This window comes from Leucopleurus acutus (assembly GCF_964270905.1).
Source record: "Leucopleurus acutus genome assembly, chromosome: 12".
In the NCBI taxonomy this organism is placed as follows: domain Eukaryota; kingdom Metazoa; phylum Chordata; class Mammalia; order Artiodactyla; family Delphinidae; genus Leucopleurus; species Leucopleurus acutus.
The window spans coordinates 90,388,869-90,410,425 of record NC_139154.1 but is presented as its reverse complement, the minus strand read 5'-3'; the positions used below and the strand labels follow the sequence as shown (position 1 = coordinate 90,410,425).

Here is a 21,557-nt window from a genome sequence, read left to right as displayed (position 1 = left end):
ATATCGCAGATGACAACATTGCCGTATAAATGAAACATAACTATTCCGTTATAAAACTTTAAACATCAATGCTGACCACATCTCCCCTCTTACCTCATACCCTTCTTGCTCTGTTAAAAATGCACTGGCCTTTGGTTTGCCCACAATGTAAAATTTTACTTGCTATATTTTCTTGATTCTAAAAAAGGCTATTTTATCACATTTTATCATCTCTTAAATGGGATGAATCTTTTAACTGATGGACGTCTTGGCGTTATGCCACCGTTTTCTTTTTTTTTTGGCGGTACGCAGGCCTCTCACTGTTGTGGCCTCTCCCGTTGCGGAGCACAGGCTCCGGACGTGCAGGCTCAGCGGCCATGGCTCACGGGCCCAGCCACTCCGTGGCATGTGGGATCTTCCCGGACCGGGGCACGAACCTGTGTCCCCTGCATCGGCAGGTGGACTCCCAACCACTACACCACTAGGGAAACCCTTTTTTTTTTTAAATTAATTAATTTATGGCTTCATTGGGTTTTCATTGCTGCATGCGGGCTTTTCTCTAGTTGCGGCGAGTGGGGGCTACTCTTTTGTTGTGGTGCGGGGGCTTCTCATGGCGGTGGCTTCTCTTGTTGGGGAGCACGGGCTCTAGGCACACGGGCTTCAGTAGTTATGGCACGTGGGCTCAGTAGTTGTGGCTCGTGGGCTCTAGAGCGTGGGCTCAGTAGTTGTGGCACACGGGCTTAGTTGCTCCACAGCACCTGGGATCTTCTGGGACCAGGGCTCAAACCCGTGTCTCCTGCATTGGCAGTCAGATTCTTAACCACTGCGCCACCAGGGAAGCCCCATAGTTTTCTTTCTTAGTGGCACATAATAGTATGTCTTAGGATCAACGATGTCTTAGAGTCAATGAAATGCAGTATTTTTATCATTTGAAGGAATTGACAAATTGTTCTCCAGCCCAACCCCATGCTGTGCTGGAAGAGACAACCTCCTCATTCATTTGAAAGCACACAACCTTCTTATAACAATAACAAAAATAGGAATAATAATATCTACAATATTTAGCACTTGTAAAGTACCTACTATGTGTTCAGCACTGCTCCAGGCACTTTTCATACGCCTCTTCAACAATGTTAGAGCACAGCTATTAACCCCATTTTACAGATGAGGAAATTGAGGCTCAGAGGTAGAAGTGGCAAATCCAGGGATCCAGGCAGTCTGTGTAGCTCTGAAAAATTATGCTGTGCTGCCTCTAGTGATTCTGGGAGACAGCTGAAGTATCTTCATTTAAATCAGGGCTTCTTACCTGGCCACACCTTAAAATGAACTAGGGAGCGTTAGGAAAATGCTGGAAGAATTCCTCAAGTAATTTTACGGCACAGCCAGAATTGAGAACCCTCGGTTTAAATAATCTGTTTGAGGGGCTTCCCTGGTGGCGCAGTGGTTGAGAGTCCGCCTGCCGATGCAGGGGACACGGGTTCGTGCCCCGGTCCGGGAGGATCCCACATGCAGTGGAGCGGCTGGGCCAGTGAGCCATGGCCGCTGAGCCTGTGCGTCCGGAGCCTGTGCTCCGCAACGGGAGAGGCCACAACAGTGAGAGGCCTGCGTACCACAAAAAAAAAAAAAAAAAAAATCTGTTTGAGATCCCCAGCTGGATCTCTTGGTTAGAAAATGTGGCTTTGAGACCTTAAACTGATACGTGCTTTTAATCTTTGTTTTTTCTTTTCTTTTCCTTTCTCTCTCTCTTTCCCTTCTTTCCTTCCAGCTCTGGAGTGCACAGAAAATCAAGCAGGTAATTCAATTTTAGATTTTTTTCCTTCCCTTCTGCTGTTCTCAGAGACCCTGCCCTGCCCTGCCCTGGCCCGACCCCCCTTCTTTCTTCCCCAGCACCTGGGTCTGAATTTCTGAAGACTAGAGCTCAGGTCAGCCTGCCTTTCCCTGGGCCCCCTGACCTCCTTCCCCATGGGCTCCTTCCACAAAACCCTTATTGTGGGCCTGTTGTGTGCGTGGCATGGGGGACAGAGGGCCTGCAAGGTAGACATGGTCGGCTCTGTGCTGCATTCAGCTTTGAGCACTAGTTAGGAGGAGAAGCTCTGTTTATGGCCCATGTTTGGTTTTCTCTTGCCCCGAGTGGTGGGAAGGATTGACTGGCCACAAGGCAAGGTGGGATACAGCCATTGGCCACCTAAGTCTTCCTGGGGGAGCTGTCCTCCCCCTCCCCCCTCCCATGTCCCATCTCCCTCCCCAGCTGTCACCCTGTGCTCTGTTCCCGGCTCTTGCCAGGCTATTCTACACCCGGACACCAATGAGAAGATCTTCATGCCCTTTAGAATGTCAGGTAAGCCCTTGGGAACCTCTGGTTCTGCCTAGCCTGGGCCAATTACAATGGTCACAGCTCCAGGAGTGTCCAGATGCGCTTGGCCTGAGGGACGTACAGAGCCTGTTACACACACAACCACACTCGCACCTGCATGGTCACTTTGGCTCCACTGTAAGGACTGGCCAGCCTATGGAGCTGTTAAAATGTGCCCGTCTGCCTCTTCTGCCTGAGCAGTTGGGGTAGAATCGAGGCCTCCACAGGTGAATCTGGTGCCCCCAATGCCAGGTTACACCCCATTCACTCAGCAGCAGCCCCAGGGTGACGCCTTCTAGGGCAAGCCCTGCCTTCCATGAGCCACTCCTCTCTTGTCTGTGCACACTGAGTGCCTGCCTTCCAAGCCCTGCTCCCTACTCAGCCTTTTCATGCAGTTAACCCCCAGACTAACTCCCTCGTCTCTGATCCTACTTTCAGCCTGCCCTTCTGAGTGTATGCACTACGTTTGTACCACTACACACACAGGGAGGCGGATTCCTGTTCTGTGGAGACCAGGGGGTAGAGAGGGTAATGGAAGAATGGGTATAAGATCCCTGCCCTCAGGAAGTCCCTGCCCTGTGGTCACTAGAGGGACAGCTCTGTTACGTAGAGCTTAATGGCCTAGAAAGCACTTGCCCATACACTGGCTGGGGCCGGCGTGGTTGTCCTGCCTACGGTTCTGAGAGGCTAAGGGCTTTGTCCAGAGTCACACAGCGGAGGTCAGACTCACACTAGTGTGCTGATGCCTCCTCCATGCCGTTTCTCAGTGCTACAGAGTGTACCCCCCACCCCTGAGTCACAGGGCGGGTGGGAGGGCTGGTGGCTGCTGCCTTGGGAAGCCCTCAGGCAGCTGGAGGAAGGGTCCCTACCAGTGGGTGTTCTCAGTCCAGGAGGTTAGTCAGGCCCCCCCCCGCCGCCTCAGAGAGCCTGAACTCATGGGGCTGAGAGAACAGACAAGCACATGTCATTGTGCAAACGGGCAGTTAGTGCCCGGTGACCCTTGCTTTGCCGTAAGGAACTCCAAGGCGGTGAAGGCTCTCGTAGCTGCGGCTGCAGGTCCTCCCCAGTGCCTGCGTGGGGCCATAGCAGGCTCTCCCCCCGAGACTGGCTTATTCTGCGATTCTCTGATCAGTCTTTGGGCCTCTCCCTGGAGGGGTGCAGGTAGGAGAGTGGCGGCTCATGTGTACAAATATGCACACGCAGGACACCAACCTTTGCTCTAGACGTAACCCGTGCAATTGTGGTTCCCTGCTGCTGGGCCACCAGCTGACTGGCTGCTGTAAGTTAGTGGCTGGGACAGGAGGATGCCCACCTACAGCAGTGAGGCTGGGGGAGGGGGCCTTGCCACAGTCTGGGGGCCCTGAGCCGTGGGGAGACGGCCAGGGCCCAGCTGCACTTCATGCCGGCCCTTTCCTGCTCTGCTGAGATGTCCAGCCAGGGCCCTAGAGATTCAAAGAGCTCTGGCACTTGGAGGCACACATCTCAGGTGGGTAGGGAATGCCCTTTCCAGAAATGGTCATGAAGCTGGGAAAGTAAGGGTGTGTTTTAGAAAGACAGGCTGAGGGAAGGAGGAGGACGTCCCAGGGCCTCCAGAGACATTGTGGTGAGGTTGGCGGGGCTTTGTGGCTCCCGGAGGAAATCGTGGGAGGACCACCAAGTGCAGGGTGGCGGCGCCCCGGCCACAGGCGCCTCCTTCAGGAATGGGCCCCTGGCTTTGGGGGTGAGTGAGGACTGAGGGGAACAGAGACAAGGAGGTTGGGGGACACAGGGGAGCCCTCTGTCTTGGGGAGGGCTGGGCTGGGAAAAGGTCTGGGGCTAGAGGTGCCTCCCGCTTAACTGACCTGAGCCCTCTCCCTGGGGCCACTGCCAAGGCCAAGGCCAGAAGTCTCTCTGGCCTCACAGTTGAAAGGCAGGTGGGGCAGAGTCAGATGGGATTATAAAACCCAACTCTTCTCTCTGTCCTCTCACAGGTTACATTCCTTTTGGGACGCCAATTGTAAGTATTACCTTCAAAGGGTTTTCTTTTCTACAAAAATTTTTTAATGTATAACTTTACATCGCTGTTCATAAATATTTGAGTTGTTGATTTAGGATAAATTCCTGGAGGGGACTCACTGGAGAAAATATCATATATTTCTTTTTAATTCTCTTGATGTGTATTGTCAGACCTCTTTCCATAGAACGTGTGCCAATGTACACCCAACAGGGCCTCAAAGTGCCTGCATCCCTGTATATTTCCCATTTCAAGTATTGTCGTTAATTAGGACATGCTGGTTTGATTACAGGGAAGTTTTCCCAGAAAGCTTGGGAAGTCGGAAAGTAAGGGTGCCTTCTGAAAACTGGAAAATTCAGCCTTATTTTTGTTCTGTTTTGAAATCAGGATTAAGCTTACTGTTAATCTTTTTATATTGGAGTAAAACAAATGTACAGAAAGGGTGCATTTGTCATAAATGTAAAGCTTGATACGTTTTCACAAAGTGAGCTCATCTAAGTAAATATCACTTAGATAAAGATATAGTGCATTACCAGTGTCTCAGATACCTCTTATGTACCCCTCTGAGTCACTAACCTCACAGGGAACCACTTTTCTGACTCCTTCCTTCATTATATTCTCATTTTGCCTGTTATTGAACTTTATATAAATGGAATCACTTATATAAATGTACTTTTTGGGGACTTGGTTTCTTTCACCCAATTGTTTATGAGACTTACTGTTAAATGTAGTATTTGCTTGTTCTTTTTCATGGCTGTATAATATTCCACTGCTATAACTATATAGAAATTTCTTTATTCATCCTACTGTTGGTAGACATTTGGGTTGTTGCCAGTTTGGAGTTTACAACAACATGCTTTGAACATGATTGTACAAGTCTTTTAGAGGATATATATAGAGATACACACACACGTGCACACACACACACACACACACATACACACCCCTACACACATCCTCATTTCTCTTGCATTTTACTGAGGAGGCTAAAGAGATAACAACTAAATGTGGGATGTGATCCTAGAATTGGGATTGGGATCAGGGCAGGTGTATGTGGAAAATGATATTGCAGTTTCTTATAAACATACACTACAATGTGAGCCAGCAATCCTACATTTAGGTATTTACTTCAAGAGAAGTGAATACATATGTCCACACAAAGATCTATATATAAATGTTTATAGTAACTTTTTTTCATCTTAGCCGAAAGCAGGAAACAGACAAGAATGACCAACAGATGTTAAAACCACTAAGTGAAAAACTGATTGGGAACAGGATATTTACCTAGTCTGAAAGTTTCCTATATATTTCATAAATATCATTCATTCTATGTTTATTAATTGGCAGCCTCCTGTAAATAAGGGTCTTCCCTTCTGCCTCCCATTTTCTTGTTTTTTTAAAACTATCAGTATGGTCTTGTATATTTTTTGTATTCAGTGGATAGTAATTTACTTTTTTCATTATTCATTTTTATATACAAATTGTGCCAAATTTGACCAATAGAAACCCTTTAAAGCAATTTCAGTGTCCATTTGACATGTCTTTTTTATGCTATGAGTATGTACGTCAATACTTTCTGGCACAATGTATGGATATTCCAAACTCATCTTGTAGTTTCTCTACCCCATTTCTCCAAAGAGCCCTGGTTCCTTTCAGAGGGGAATGGTATTTAGGAACCAAAATCTGGATAGTTAGGTGTGCTCATTATTACTGGTGTGTCATTGTTTCTAGGCCCTCTTAGCAGACAGAGCTAGGACATACAACTTTTTAAAAATCATGACTATATACTAATACCTCTAATTCCAATCCAACATCTCAGAGTTCTTCCCCTCCTTCCAGTCCATATCTACATCTTCCTTCTCCCTGAATGAGAATACAACAACAATGTATTTATTCAGTTACTAAATCTTATATATACAAATAAAAGAATTTCAGAATTGCTACATTAATGCCACTCAAACATGTATTAATCCCCCCCCAAATGTATTAAGTAAAGCTTGAGATTTCTTTGAAGTTCTTTTTGTCTGTTGAATAGATCCTACTGAGAGTATATAGTCAGAGAATTGTGTTCAAAAGTTATTTGAATTAAAAAAAAGTTATTTGAATTAGTTATTTTCTTCTGTGTGTATATGTTATTTATATGATATACAGTTAGGTTTATTCATTTCTGTTGCCACTGAATTTCAGATGTTTCCCCATTCTTATTGATTTATTTTGGGAACTATATAAAATGTCAACATAGTTCAAAAGTCAAAAGCTATGTAAAAAAGGCATAATTCCCCCATTTCCCTCTCTATCCCTTCTACCTCCTTCCCACCCAACCTCTCTAAGTAAATAATTTTATCCTTCCTATTTCTTTTTGTAAAAATAAGCAAATACAAATCCCTTTCATTTTTCTATAAAAGGCACCATATTATATAACCCTTTTGCGCAATGTTTTTTTTTGCTTAATGACATATCCTGGAAATCACAGTGTATCAGTTTATAGCGATCTTCCTTATTCTTTTTTTTTTTTAAATAGCTGCATAGTAGTATACTACATGGAAGTACCATAATTTATTCAACTATTTTCCTACATATGGACATTTAGACTATTTCCATTATTTTGCCAATATGAATAATACAAGAATAGATAGTCTTGTGCATGTGTTTTGATATTGTTGGAGATACATCTTGAGGGTAACTTCCTAGCTTCTATGGAAGGACTAATTAAATAGACATTTCTGGCAATACTGGGCAAGAAAAAAGAGAGAAGATACAAATAAAAAATACTAGGACTAAAAAGTATAATAATTACAGATATAATAGAAGTTTAAAGGATCAAAATGCACTGAACAATCTGGGGCAGGAAATTTGAAGACTTAGGAAAATATGGATACATTTCTGAGAAAGTACAGGTTACCAAAAACTGCCTAGCAAGAGGAAATATAGAATTTGAAAAGACCTGTAAATAGAAAGAAATTAGATCAGTTGCTTAAAATATATGCACCAAAGAAGTAACAAACAAGTCAAAAATTACCACTAGGCTCCCATGATCTTTCAGGTGACTACACTCAAAGGAATAGCCGAACTCAATCTTTACAAAACTCTTTAAAGAGAATAAAAGAAAGGAAATATTCCCCAATTCATTTATGAGGCACTTTGAGACCAATACCAAAGAAGTTAGTATGAGAAAGAAAAATTATAGGCCAATATCACTTACAAAATTACACATAGTCTAAATGAAATAATAGCAAGTTGAATCCAGCACTGTATTAAAATATATCAAAAAAGATTTACCAAGGGGCTTCCCTGGTGGTGCAGTGGTTGAGAGTCCACCTGCCAATGCAGGGGACGTGGGTTCATGCCCTGGTCTGGGAAGATCCCACATGCCACGGAGCGGCTGGGCCCGTGAGCCATGGCCGCTGAGCCTGCATGTCCGGAGCCTGTGCTCCGCAACGGGAGAGGCCACAACAGTGAGAGGCCTGCGTACCGCAAAAAAAAAAAAAAAAAAAAAAAAAAAAAAAAGATTTACCAAGAATGGTTATAGAGATGTATTAATATAGTTCATCACATTAACAAATTGAAGGAGAAACATGATGATCTCAGTAGATACAGAAAAATCATTTGATAAAACATAACTCCATTTATAATCTTTTTTAAAAGAGAAGGTTAGTTAGGTCTAAAAGGGAGCTTCATTAACTTAATACAGTATCTGTCAGAAAAAACAAAACAAAACAAACCAACCCCATAGCAAGAACCATTCTTAAAGATGAATCAGATAAAGGTAAAATCTTAGTGTCTGGGACAGGGTAAGAATGCCTGATAGTAATGCTTCTGTCCAGCATTTTCCTAGGAGACTAACAAGTACAATAAGACACGAAAAAATAAATGACCAGTATTAGGATTGGAAAGGAAGAAACAAAATTTTTCATGAGAATAGGCAAACTATTGGAATTACTATTTTATAAGATTTCTGGATGTAAGACAAGTATACAAAATAATTGCTGTATGCCTATAAAACTATAACAAACATCTAGAACATGATATTTTTTTTTAAAAAGAAAGCATTTATAATAGCACTTAGTATGATAAGTTACCAAAAATAAATTCAAGAAAGGATGTGCAAGATCTTTATGGAAAAACTTATAAAACTTTATTGAAGGACATTGGAGATCTAAATAAATGGAGAAATATATCACCTTGGGTGGGAATATTCATTATCATGAAGATACCCATTTTCTTCAAATTATATTTAATTATATTCAATAAAATTCCAATCAAAATCTCAGCAGGATTTTTCATGGAACTTGACAAGTTGATACTAAAAATTATATGAACAAGCTAAGGGCCAAGAACAGCCAAGACAATTTTCAAGAATGAGGTCGTGGGACTTCCCTGGTGGCACAGTGATTAAGAATCTGCCTGCCAATGCAGGAGAAGTGGGTTCGATCCCTGCTCTGGGAAGATCCCACATGCCACGGAGCAACTAAGCCCACGTGCCACAACTACTGAGCCCACGCCCCACCGCTACGGAAGCCCGCGCGCCTCCAGCCTGTGCTCCGCAACAAGAGAAGCCACCACAATGAGAAGCCCGTGCACTGCAACGGAAACCCAACGCAGCCAAAAAAAAAAAAAGAATGAGGTGGTAAGAGGAGAGTCACCCTACTAAGTAGCATAAGACAGTTTGGTTTTGGTTTGGAGATAAGCAAATAGATCATTGCAACAGAATAGAAAGTCTGGAAACATGCCCATACCCATATGGAAACTTGATATTTGACAAATCAGTGGAGAAGAAGGATGGACCATCTAACAAATGGTGCTACCTATGTGAAAAAGAAGTAAAATTAGATTTCACCTCATACACAAAACACATTAAATATGAAAAGAAAATATTTGCAGCACTGTTTATAATAGCAAAAAGAAAGGAAACCACTGAAATGTCCATCAAGAGAATGGATAAATATTCATGATTTAGTCATGCAATGGAATACTTAACACAGGAAAGAAAATAAAGGACAGGGCTACATTTATCAATATTGATAAATCTCAAAAACAATGATGAATGAAAAAACAGTAGCAGAGTAATAATACTGTCTGATGTCATTTATATAATGTTTTAATATGCAAAGCAATATTATATATATATATATATATTTATGGGTGTATTTTTCAAGGATCCATAAAACATTCATGGGAACAGTTAGCAACAGATTCGTGATGCTACTTACCTCTGGAGAGAGAGAGAAGGCAATGGAATCTAGCAGAGCAGGAGGTGCTTCATTTGTATCTGTTATGTTTCATCTTTTAAAAAGATAAAATTTTCACAAAAATTTGACAAAATGATAAGATTTGGCAGTATGTGGATATTCATTGTAGTATCCTCTAGACTTCTCTGTATGCTTGCAATATTTCATTTTATACATATATTTTAAATATATATCAACATGTATAGGGAATATCATTCTCATCACTATCCTTTTGTAGTTTCCCTGAAACTTCTACATTGTTCTGACATATTCTGAGAAAGTATTATGTTTTCCCCACTGTAATTGTGTGCATTTAATTTCCTTGCATTTCTTATAGTTTTGGCTGTATATATTTCAGTGCAGTGGGGTTTGGTGTGTTCATGACATTTTTATCTTCTTGATGTTATAATCTCCACCTTCCCACCGCTCTCACTTTCTTTCACACACACGCACACACACACACACACGAAATATCCCTGTTTCATTGAATATTGTTGTCTTGAACTCTACTTCATCTCATATTAATATTTCTATTCCCGTTTTATTTGCCTTGTAAATTATTGCCTACACATTTATATCAGAGTGATATTTAATTTCTGTGTATATGTCACTCGTAGACAAAATTGAGCTGCATTCTACTTTTTTTTACCCAGTTTGAGAAACTCTGTCTTTAATAATTAATGGAACCCATTCATATTTATTCTGCCACTGGTTATTGTGAGCACTTATCCCAGCCATCAAGTAGCTTGTTTGTTGGTTTGCTTATCAAGTTTGTTATTGTTTCCATTTATTTTCCTGATTTGTACTAGAGTGGTAATTTTCATCGGTCCTTTTGATTTCTTAAGTGGTTTGGAAGGGGAGCATCCTAATCCTCTCTAATTACCATTCTCCTATAATATTTTTTTTTTTTTTTTTTTTTTTTTTTTGCGGTACGCGGGCCTCTCACTGTTGTGGCCTCTCCTGTTGTGGAGCACAGGCTCCGGACGCGCAGGCTCAGTGGCCATGACTCACGGGCCCAGCCGCTCCGCGGCATGTGGGAGCTTCCCAGACCGGGGCATGAACCCCGTGTCCCCTGCATCGGCAGGCGGACTCTCAACCACTGCGCCACCAGGGAAGCCCCTCCTATAATATTTTATGGAGAGATTTAGCTGTATCTACCTTATTAATATCAATAATTGAATAGTAAATAGGACCTCCCCAACCCTACCCATAAAGGAAGAGACTTTTAGCATACCGTTTTACCCTACTCTCTACTCTACCATTTCACCCGTACACACCTGTCAAGATTTTGGAAATAATCTGGAATCTCACCAGTTTTTTGAATCCTTGCTTAACACCTATATTAAACTTCACAATTTTTTAGGCTTTTCGTGTGTGTGTGTGTGTGTGTGTGTGTGTGTGTGTGTGTGTGTTCTCTATGTTTTGCTAGAGTACTTCTTTGAGTAATGTTGAGTGTGTGGGCAATACTTTCTGAGTCCTTCCATATCTGAAATGACGTTTTTTCCCTCTTATACATGAACAATAGTTGGCCTGATTCTCATTTTCTTTATTGGTAAACCTCCCCCACTCCCTTTGGGAGCTTTTGGTATTTTTTCTCTTTATCTTTGGAGTGCAGAAATATCCTTAGGATTAAAAAAAACCTTCTCCATGTATTTTATAAAATTATACAAGTAATACATGAATATGTTCTTTGGAATTCAAAAATATCACGAAGAATATTTTTAAAGTTATACAAGTAATACATGAATATGTTCTCTCAGCTCAGAATTCAAACAATGCAAAAAAAAAAAGTAAAGTTCCTCTGACGACCCTCAACTCCAAATCTATTCCCAGAAGTAACCTCTGTGAGAAGTCTGGTGTGAACTTTCAGGCTTTTTTCTAGGCATTTGCAAAGATATGAATCATCACTAAAAATTTGTTTTTAGATAGATATGTTTTATAAGTAAAAATACACTTATTTATCTACAAATAGCTTAATTACACTTAGCAGTTTGCCTACATAAGGATCCCCTCCCTCCCTCCCTCCCTCCCTCCCTCCCTCCCTTCCTCCCTTCCTTCCTCCCTCTCTTCCTCCCTCCCTCCCTCCCTCCTCCCCTCCCTCCCTTCCTTCCTCCCCTCCTTTCTTCGTTTTTCCTGCTGAGTAGCATTCTCTCCCATAGTGATGGATTTAGATTGTTTCTGATTATTTGCTATTAGAAATAACAGTGCTGTGAAAAATCCTTATAAAGTTCTTTTTGCACAAGTATGATGATTTCTTGAGGGCCCATTCCGGAAACTGAGTTTGCTGTGTAAAAGGCAATGCACATTTCCCTGAACACCAAAAAGATCTCACTTCTTTTCATATATTTATTGGCTATTTACATTTCCTCTTCTGTGAATTAGCTGTTAACATCCTTTGTCCATTCTTCCATTTGCTGTATTTTCCTAATTGATTTGTAAGCATTCCTTATATATTTTGGATATTAATCCTTTGAATTATATATATTACAAATCTCTCTCCCAGCTGTTCTTCCTTTACTCTCTGGTGTCTTTGTTGTAGAAAAGTTTTAAATATTGATTTTTAAAATATAATGATCTTTCCTTGGACTGAGTTTTGAGTCTTGTCCCCACTTCTCACCTCCATCTCCTTTATTAAAATAACGAGATTTGTGAGAGTTGTGTCTGGGAGTCAGCTCTTAGATGTATCTATCAATTCTTCTGTTTTCATTTTCTAATTTATTCATTTTTGCTCTTGTTTTATAATATCCACTTTTCCTCTTTGATTTGTTTGTGACTGTTTTTTTAATCTTTTGCCTTCAATTTATTCTTATCTATTCTCATTCTTTCCTTCTAATGAAGCTGTTTAGGGCTCTGAATTTGCTTCTGAGTATATCGAATACTTGGTTTTCATATATAGTGATCTATGTTTTTATTTTCTAAATAAGTTTGAAATTATAGCTTTGAATCCTCTTTAGTCTGTTAGATAGTCAGAAGAATGCATTTTAAATTCCAAATGACTGGGTTTTAAAAGGATATATTCTTTTGTTATTATTTTCTAGTTTATCTCATTTTCAGAGAGAGTGACCACTACAATTTTGCCATTTGAGATTTATTATGGTTTTCTTTGTAGCATAGTATATGATTATATCAGTTAGGAGTAGGACCACTTGTATATAACAAAAAGTTTGAAATAACAGTAACTTAAAGAAAATAATTTATTTCTCTCTCATACCAAAGAATTTTGGAGGTAGGCAGATCCCCACAGTCATCAGGAATCCAGGCTTCCATTTTTCTACACCATTCTCAGTGCTGCCTTCTAGTGTCAGTCACCTCATAGCCCAGAATGGCTGCTGAAGTTCCAGTCATCATAGCCACATCCCAGGGAGGAGAAAGAAGGGAGAAGTAAAAAGATGTACCTCCTAGCTGAGTCATTTCCCTTCAAGTAGTCTTCTTCAAAGTGTCACAGAACAGTTCTGTTTATATTCCATGTAGAACTTAGCTGGATATATAGTCAATCCCTAATTATAGGGATTCTGTTAGTGAGAAAGAAGTGAAGAATAGCTATAGGTAGGCAAACAAGAATCTGCCATAGTAATTTTAATAAATATTCCATCAATGCTTAAAAATAAAAAGATACATCTTTCGGCAGTATCATCTCTCCCAAGCCAGAGAAGTTGAGTTTGGGGCTTATTCCTCATAAGAGGCCAACTGGACCCTTTCAAAATTAATGGCTGCCATCAACTGTGATAAACTAGCTAACCCAAGGGATGCCAGCACTGTGTCTAGTTCACAGGTGTTATTGAGGACACCCCATATTTTTCCACTCTCTCCTCTTTGTAAGACCAATCAATCACTTCAGGGTCACCATGGCCTTCTAGGCATCATGGGAACTTGGGTGCTGATCCACTCCCATGTCGTTCAGGGCTTTACTGCTGAAGTAGACGCTGTGAATGTCCTATCAGGACCAGTCCTCTTCCAGCCTGGAGCAAACATCCCTCTGTGGATAAATGTGTAGGTTGTGAGAATAGGAATCCCTGGAATCTGAGATCCTGTATGAACACTTGACCGAGGCAAAGGGGCAGCATCACCTGGGATGGCCTCAGTGGCAGCCGGAGCCAAAATGACAGGCTTACCTGGCCTCACTGCCTAGCCCCGATTAGTTGTTTTCCGGGATTCGGAACAGCTGGGCCAGAGGCCAGGTCCCAAGAGGGGCCACTGGTCGTGGAGAACCTGTAGCCTTCCATCCAGGCACTTTGACGTGGATAAGCAATGTGAGGACTCGTTGGTTCCACTCCCTCCCGGGGCTACTGCCTCGCCCAGTAAGGAGGGAGCACTGTGGCTGTCCCGGCACTTCCACCCGAGGCCTGGCTCCCACCAGCCACATCAGCTCCCCTAGGACCCTGCTGTCACCTGGTAGCACTGAACATCTCAGCAAACGCCTGGTCTGAAGGCGAGCGAAGGTTCCAGTCCATGCCTTAGGGAAGCCCCTGCCGTGATAGAATGGGTAAGAAATATACACATGCAGAAACCACTAAAATGCTTACCAAAATAGAAATGGGGTGCCAGCGAATGTGCTAGAACTGGGTCCCTGAGTGATAAAGGAAAGGAGTGAGCAAGGCTGGCAGGTGCCTCGACTAAGATGCTTCTGGAAGCAACATCTAAACTGCCTCCTGCCCAGGTGAGCATCCCTGACTTGAACCCCCACGCTGTTGTCACCTTGCCTGAGAGTAACCCCGCCCCTACCCTGCTCACTCCCAGAGCTCAGGAGAAGCGAGCTGGTTTTTTCCCAGAAGCTGGTGCCAGTTTAGTCAGCAGATTTCACAGATCTACTGGCACCCATGTAGTGTCTTATTTTAAGCTTAACATTTGAAGATGGAAACTTTTCCCCCTTTGATGTGTGGCAAAGAGATCCCAATTTATACATAAGCATGGCGGCTAAGCCAGTGCACCACCAAGGCTGTTCCCAAGGCTGGTGCAGTTCATGGCTCCCCCTTTTCAGGTACCTTCCCAGAAGAACCCCACCAACCGTGGTCACTTCTTATAATTGGCATCTCAATTCCCATGTTTCCACTGAGAGGTGTGCAGCCCTGTCCTTTCCGGGCATGTGTGGCTGGGGAGAAGCAGGGACAGGGTCCCGGCCCCCATCCCGTCCTCTCTGCATTTCCCCAGCTGCCAGCCTTTACCCTTGGCTCCCATAATGTCTCAGGGCAGGGAGCTGGGTTTCTCTTGTGGGCCTGAGGTTCTCCCAGGTGACATCGTGCCTCCCCTCTCAGCCCTGAGCTCCCTGACGCTGCTGTCCTCCTCTCCCCTCCCCCTGTCATTCTGGAAGTCTCAGAACTTAAGGCCAGAACCCTGCTATCCAGCTGGGAGACTGAGGAGGGCAGACCAGGAGCATCCTGTCAGTGAGTCCAGAGGCCTTGGGTTATGTCCAAACCAGATTTCTGTCTTGGGATGTTTGGAGCTTGGACTCTACTTGGAACCCTCTCATTTTAACACTGCAGATGACTGTGTGGACTTAGAAACCCCATTTCTCCAAAAGTGCTGGTGTAAGCAAGTCATCTCTGCGGGGAGGAAGGGTGGACCATGGAGGGTTCGCTTATGTGAGGGTTTGGCTGAGTCCCAGCCTTTCTGACACCTTCCAACCCTCCTCGTCCCAGACTTGGATACCAGTCATTTTGGCTTAGTTTATACCATCCAAGAGTTGTTGCTCATTAAGCTGGAATTGACCAGTCAGGGACAAACATTCATTTGACAAAAGATATTTTCTTTAACTGGTTGGGATCCTTTAAATAGCAGCACCCCTAACGCACCGAAGTGTTACTTTTCAGATCATTAGCTGTATAAATCAGAAGGTGGAGACAAAGTAGAAGGAAAAAACAGGCAAATTGTTGAGTACTGGGGCCCACAGAAGGTCTTTTGAAAAGTAAGAGGAACGTTTAGAATTGAGTGAGTCAGTGTGGAGGAAAAGGGTATGATGCCAAAGGACTGTTGCTTTGCCAGCGAGGACTCCCAGGTATTTGAGAAGTGAATGTCATATGGTCTCACCCCTCTGAAGCTTCTGGAAGCTCTCAAGGAAGATAGAATTTAAACAGATATTTACTACTGAGATGAATACTGCAAAGAAGGCAGGCAGGGTGCTGAGAGAGCATATAATCTAACATCATGTTGAGGGCCAGGGAAGGCTTCCTGGAGGAAGTGACAACTAAGCTGAAACCTGGAGGATGAGGAGGGATTAGCCAAATGGAGATGGGGTGGAGGGTGGGAGGACCAGTTGTTTCTGCCGTTATCTCTCCAAGCAAGGCGATTCTGTGCCCTGTGGTCTTCCCCTGACTTAAGTTTCATCACCCAGTTGTTTTGGCACACACCCTGTTTCCCCTCTGGATTTTTTTAAATACTTTTAAAAAGTTTTCTTGGGCTTCCCTGGTGGCGCGGTGGTTGCGAGTCCGCCTGCCGATGCAGGGGACATGGGTTCGTGCCCCGGTCCGGGAAGATCCCACATGCCGCAGAGTGGTTGGGCCCGTGAGCCATGGCCGCTGAGCCTGCACGTCCGGAGCCTGTGCTCCGCAACGGGAGAGGCCGCGGCAGTGAGAGCCCCACGTACCGCAAAAAAAAAAAAAAAAGTTTTCTTTTCCTTATGGCTTAAGTCACTTTCTTATGGGGTAGGGGGTTGCTCAGTTCTGAGTCCCAATATCACAGTGCACAGAATTGTGACCAGCGGCCTTGCTTCCTTGTCCTTGTCTTCAACTGTTCGTGTCCCACTTCTGGCCAAGCAGATTGAGATATTTGGTGGTGCCTGTCTCTCACGCTGAGACCTCATCTCTCTGCAGAGGTTAGAACACTCTGACTGCGGAGGCCTGAAGTGAAGACGTGATTTTTCTCGTGAGCCAGTTGCCATATGGGTGCAATTGGCCCCATTCTTGATTCTGTCCTGAGATGGGGCTCAAACACAAACTTCCCTTCTTCCTGGACTAGCCAGGGAGGCCGCAGAGTTGGGTCAATGGTCACCAGGTGGAGTGGGTAGATAAGCTAGGCTGCTCAGGAACCAGTATCACTAGGGAAGATATAATTCAAGGTGCATTAGTAATGGTAAAGAATTTTTCTCAGGGAGGGTAGCATACTCACTCTTCATATGTAGTAATCCCTGTATCAATCACCTCTTGCTACTATAGTGCTGTGTAACAAACATCCACAAAATTTCAGTGGCAGCCATAAGCGTTCATTCTTGGGGATCTGCAATTACCCAGGGTTTGGTTGATCTAGACTGGGCTTGACCGAGGCAGTTTTGCTTCTCACTGCAGGTCTGGGGTCAACTGGGAGTCAGCTCACCCAGGCTGGACTCTGCTCCTCACATCTTATCCTCAGATTAGGGCACTAGTCAGGGCATGTCTCCTCTTGGCAATGTTAGGAGCACAGAGGGCCAGCAGAAACATATGAGGCCTCTGAGGCCTGGTCTTAGAACTGGCACACTGCCACTTCCTCCCACATGCCATTGGCCAAAGCAAGTATTATGGCCAAGCAACACCAAGAGCATGGAAACAAATTCCTCCCCTGGCATGGGTGTGGATGCAGGGAGGAGTGAAGAATTGGGACCAAAACTCAATCTGCCCCCCTCTCCAAAGGCCAATAGCCTCATGCAATCAGACTTTAACAAAAGGACTAAGGAAGAGATGGGTGATGGTGGTCATTGTCACAATCCATCGTGGATCTCTTCCCTAGCCGAGAATGAATTAATGTTCTTAATAATGAATTAGCAATGTTCTTCCAGTGTGTGGTGTGGGCCCAGCTTTGTGCTGAGTGCTTTGGGGGACATCAGAGAGAAAAGCCCTAATTCTACCATCAGGAACTTACTATCCTTTATGGGATAAGCCTTGTGTTCAAAGACAAGATTGGGGCTAAATGATGCTCAGTTGTGAATGTAGACTGTGGAGTTCAGAGAAATGAGAGACCAGCAAAGGCTAGAAAAGAATGAGGTAGAAGGAAAGGAGCGATACTAACATTTAACACCTAGTGAGCACGTGCTGCGTGCCAGACACTGTGCCAAATTCTTTCCACGCCTCACTTCCTCTCTTGATCATCCAGAGAGATACCAGGATTGTCCCCATTTAACAGATGAAGAAACAGAGGCACAAAGAACTCAAGTAACTTGTGTGTGGTCACACAGCCGGTAAATACTAGAACCAGGATTTGAGTCCAGCTCCTCCCACCACCAGAGCCTGAGCGTTGATCATCAGGGCCCATGGCCGGCCACCCAAGGGGAAGGGGAATCAAAGGCAGACAGATGTGCGGAGAGGACAGCTGCCCGGGGTGGGAGCTGTGGAGGGGACCCCAGTCGTGTTATGAACTATAAATGGGAGCAAAGATAGGATGTGCGATTTGGCCGAGGTCCTGCAGCAAGATAGGGTGCAGGCTGGGCTGGGAATTCTGGCTGTTGGCTCTCCTTCTACGTTCCCTGGTCCCAGCCGCTTTCTGGGCTCTCTCCACCCGCCACGCGGCCACGCCTGAAGTGTCTCCTTGGAAGAGGTGCAATCCACTGGCATTGAAGCCGGCGGACTGGCTCCCTCTCTCTATTCATCTCTTTCCTCCTTTCCCCTGCCATGTTCTGGAAAGGGCAGCATGAGGGAATGTGGGCAGGTTGCACCAGAGATATACATCTGAGAACTGAAGGAACATTTATTTTTAATTTAGACTTAAAAAGAAAAAAGGAAATTATAAAATATCTGCTCTTGCTCCTGGGATTGTGCAGATGGTGCTGCGTGTTGCCTAATAGGGAATGGGGCTGGCACCTGCGTGCTCGTGGCCCCACCAGCCTGACTGTAGGACCTGGAAGGCAGGATCCCTGTTCCTCTTGCCTCAGCCTCAGATGGCTCCCTGGGACCCCGTTTGGCCAATGTGGCATGGTGGTCCGCTGCCTTCTCACCTCACCCTCCCCGGACTCCCGTCTGCTGATTTCCTGAACATCCCCCTTCAATGAAGCCAGCCTCTCAGCTGTTCCTACTCGCATGAACACACACATGCACACCTCAGCTCCATCCTGTCACCCCCTTTGGCAGATAGCCAGACCTCTCCCTTCCTGAACTCCTGCTTGGATGTTAGAATTTATCAGTTTGACACACATCCAGATACCTGTTTGAACCATCTTGTTATTTTCATGCCCAGGAGTTATAAAGGACATTCTCATATATTTTCCAGTTTGGTTCTTGTGTTTATTGTGGTTAGATGCTATATATTCCTCTCTTCTGGTAATCTCCACTGGGAGCGGTATGGGACTCAGTGCATAGAAGATGCTCGAAAAGGGGCATAGAATGTGACTCTTCTTTTGTATTCAGGCGGGTGATCTGGAGAAGGAGCCCCTAAAATCAGAGAGTTGGGGCCCCCAAGCCAGGAATCAGGAGACCTGACTCTTTCTCTAGGTTGCTTTAAAGCCTTGGGCAGATCACTGAATTTCTCTAAGTCTCTGTTGCCCCATTTGCAAAATATAGAAAGTAATCTATTTTGTCTGAGCTCCAGAGTTATTTTTTATTTTTTTTAGGGCATTATCATTTCTTTTTTTTTTTAACATCTTTATTGGAGTATAATTGCTTTACAATGGTGTGTTAGTTTCTGCTTTATAACAAAGTGAATCAGCCCTGGAGTTATAATAAGGATCATGGCAAATGACATAAGGAGAATTGCTTAGCAAAATCAGTCAATCAATTCATCTCTTTAAGAAAGCATGCAGAGTCAGAGGTGCCCAGCATGGACATCAGGCCCGTGTTTGGGCAGAAGTTAGGGACAGAAGGCTGGTCAGGTTGGCCAGCATGGTGAAAAACTCACTGGTTACACTTTGTGTGTGTGTGTATTGCATAGCCTGGGTATTAGTTTGGTTTAGTTTAGGGCTATGGTTTGTTCTGAAAAAAACTTGATATCACATAAAAAAATGCATGCCACAAGAAAAAACAAGTAAGATGACCTGGCCTGGGCATCTTGACAGTCAGTGCAAAGAGGGACACAGTTGAATGCCCAGTGTTTGCAAGACAGATGCAAACCAGATGTTCAGAAGTATAAATTTCTGATCCTGAGATCAGAAAAATTTCCTCCACGTGGATTCATAATGGGGTCCAACGTAATGAGCAGTGAGTGTCCTGGACAACAGCTGAAGGGTAAATACGAGTCCCGTGGGCCACATCTTATGATGGTACTGGTGAGCCAAGCACAGTTCAGGGGGTGCAAAGGGGATTGAGGGGGAGAATACAATGTAGTTCATAACACACCAGTTTTATGTAAACCAACGGATTAGGGGGAATGATGTGCTGAGTTCCCAACAGTGGAAAACAGCTTTTATATCCTCAGGCTTTGTGAGGCAGTCAGACATGCACATGTTTATACATACATACACATGCATACGAATGCACAAACACAAATTCACACACACACACTCGCGGGCTCATGCTCTCTGTTCCCAGCTTTAGGCCTCTCTAGGCTCAGCTTCCTCTCTATGGTCTGGCTCCTGACTGAGGCGCTAGGATGAGGCCCTGGGTCCCCTGGGGTTACTTCTTGGCAGGACTGGTGGGAAAATTCCCTTTAAAGACAATGGGACCATCTGTATTGACTTCACACCTACTACCTGGAACCTGAGAATAGAATTTAAACTGAGACAGGACCTCCAAGGTCAACCTGTTCGCTCTATAGGGGAGAAAGCTAGAACCCCAAAGGGGCATGTCTTCTGCTGGAGATCACACAGGGATGGAGCCTAGGCTAAGACCCAAGGTCTCCTGACTCTCACTCCAGCACTCTAAGCTGTCATTGCAAAGAAAAATCAAGTTGGGATCTTATTTTGGGGAGAAAAATATCATAAGGTAATTCTTCATTGGACTATGGAAATTAATTTACATTATGTAATTTTATTCAAACTGATATGGGCCAATAAATATAACTGTGTGTGCGTGTTTGCTGTTTTAAAACATTTTAATGTTTAAAACATGATTTACTAATGCTGCTAAGGATGTCTAGAATTTGATTTACTGCATAGAATTGAATGTTTACACATTCCTTACAGAAATTCTTGCCAAAGAGCCATTTTATCTACAAGAATAATAAATAAGTCAATATGTGGATGGCTGTGCACATTTTTTCCATATACAGCAGCACTTGGTAGATGTTATTTTGCACACAAGCACTCAAAAGGTAAATTTGAGAGACACGCATGGATCCCCGAAGTCTAAGATTTGGTCAGTGTCAAGATCAGGCAATTAATCTTGACTTAAACCAAAAACAACAAAGTCACTGAGTCTAGGTCTTAGGTGATATTTGGGCTTTGGGACTAATGGATCCACACTTATGTAACCAGACTTGGTTGTATATATGTATTTGTTCATTCATTCGCACATTCAACAAATACTTATTAGATATCTATGTTTCATTCAATAGCTTAAACATAGTGTAGGTGTTGCTTCATGGGGGCCCAGAGATAATATATAAATTTCCCTACTTGTCTTTGTAAAGCACTTAAGGCCTTTGAAATGATTCTTATTGAATCCTCACAAAAATCCTATTGGAGGGCTTCCCTGGTGGCGCAGTGGTTGAGAGTCCGCCTGCCAATGCAGGGGACACGGGTTCGTGCCCTCGTCCGGGAAGATCCCATGTGCCGCGGAGCGGCTGGGCCTGTGAGCCATGGCCGCTGAGCCTGCGCATCCGGAGCCTGTGCTCCGCAACGGAAGAGGCCACTACAGTGAGAGGCCCACGAACCGCCCCCCCCCCCAAAAAAAAAATCCTATTGGATGGCTAGGGTGTGAAGGAGCCAGGTTAGCTGGGTGGAAGTAAAGGCGTTCCTTTTGTTTGCTGGTTTGTTTTTATTGTTCCCCTGCCCACCAATTACAAAAATATGCATGTCCACTGTTAAAAAGAACACAGAAATATTCACGAAGAATCTGAGAAAGTACCATGTAACCTGACCTCCAGGGACATCTACCTGCTGTGCTACAGATTTTTTCATGCCTGGAGATATGTATATGTATGTGTATTTGTGTATGTGGGTATATCTGGTGAG

The 21,557-nt window shown here is 43.9% G+C and overlaps 1 protein-coding gene across 3 annotated transcripts in view; it reads left to right on the top strand.

The window, feature by feature from the left end:
• SFXN5 (sideroflexin 5) overlaps positions 1-21,557 on the top strand; it is a gene marked incomplete at its 5' end in the record, with an annotated part of 115,542 nt that overhangs the window by 38,331 nt on the left and 55,654 nt on the right. For 2 of the 3 annotated variants that reach the window (XM_082851953.1, XM_082851951.1), the window contains 3 exons: positions 1,745-1,771; positions 2,263-2,317; positions 4,303-4,328. In XM_082851953.1, the coding sequence (XP_082708079.1) occupies positions 1,745-1,771; positions 2,263-2,317; positions 4,303-4,328 (108 nt within the window). Of the gene's footprint in view, positions 1-1,744; positions 1,772-2,227; positions 2,318-4,302; positions 4,329-21,557 lie in introns of those variants that run through there. The other variant, XM_082851952.1, reaches the window with a different exon arrangement.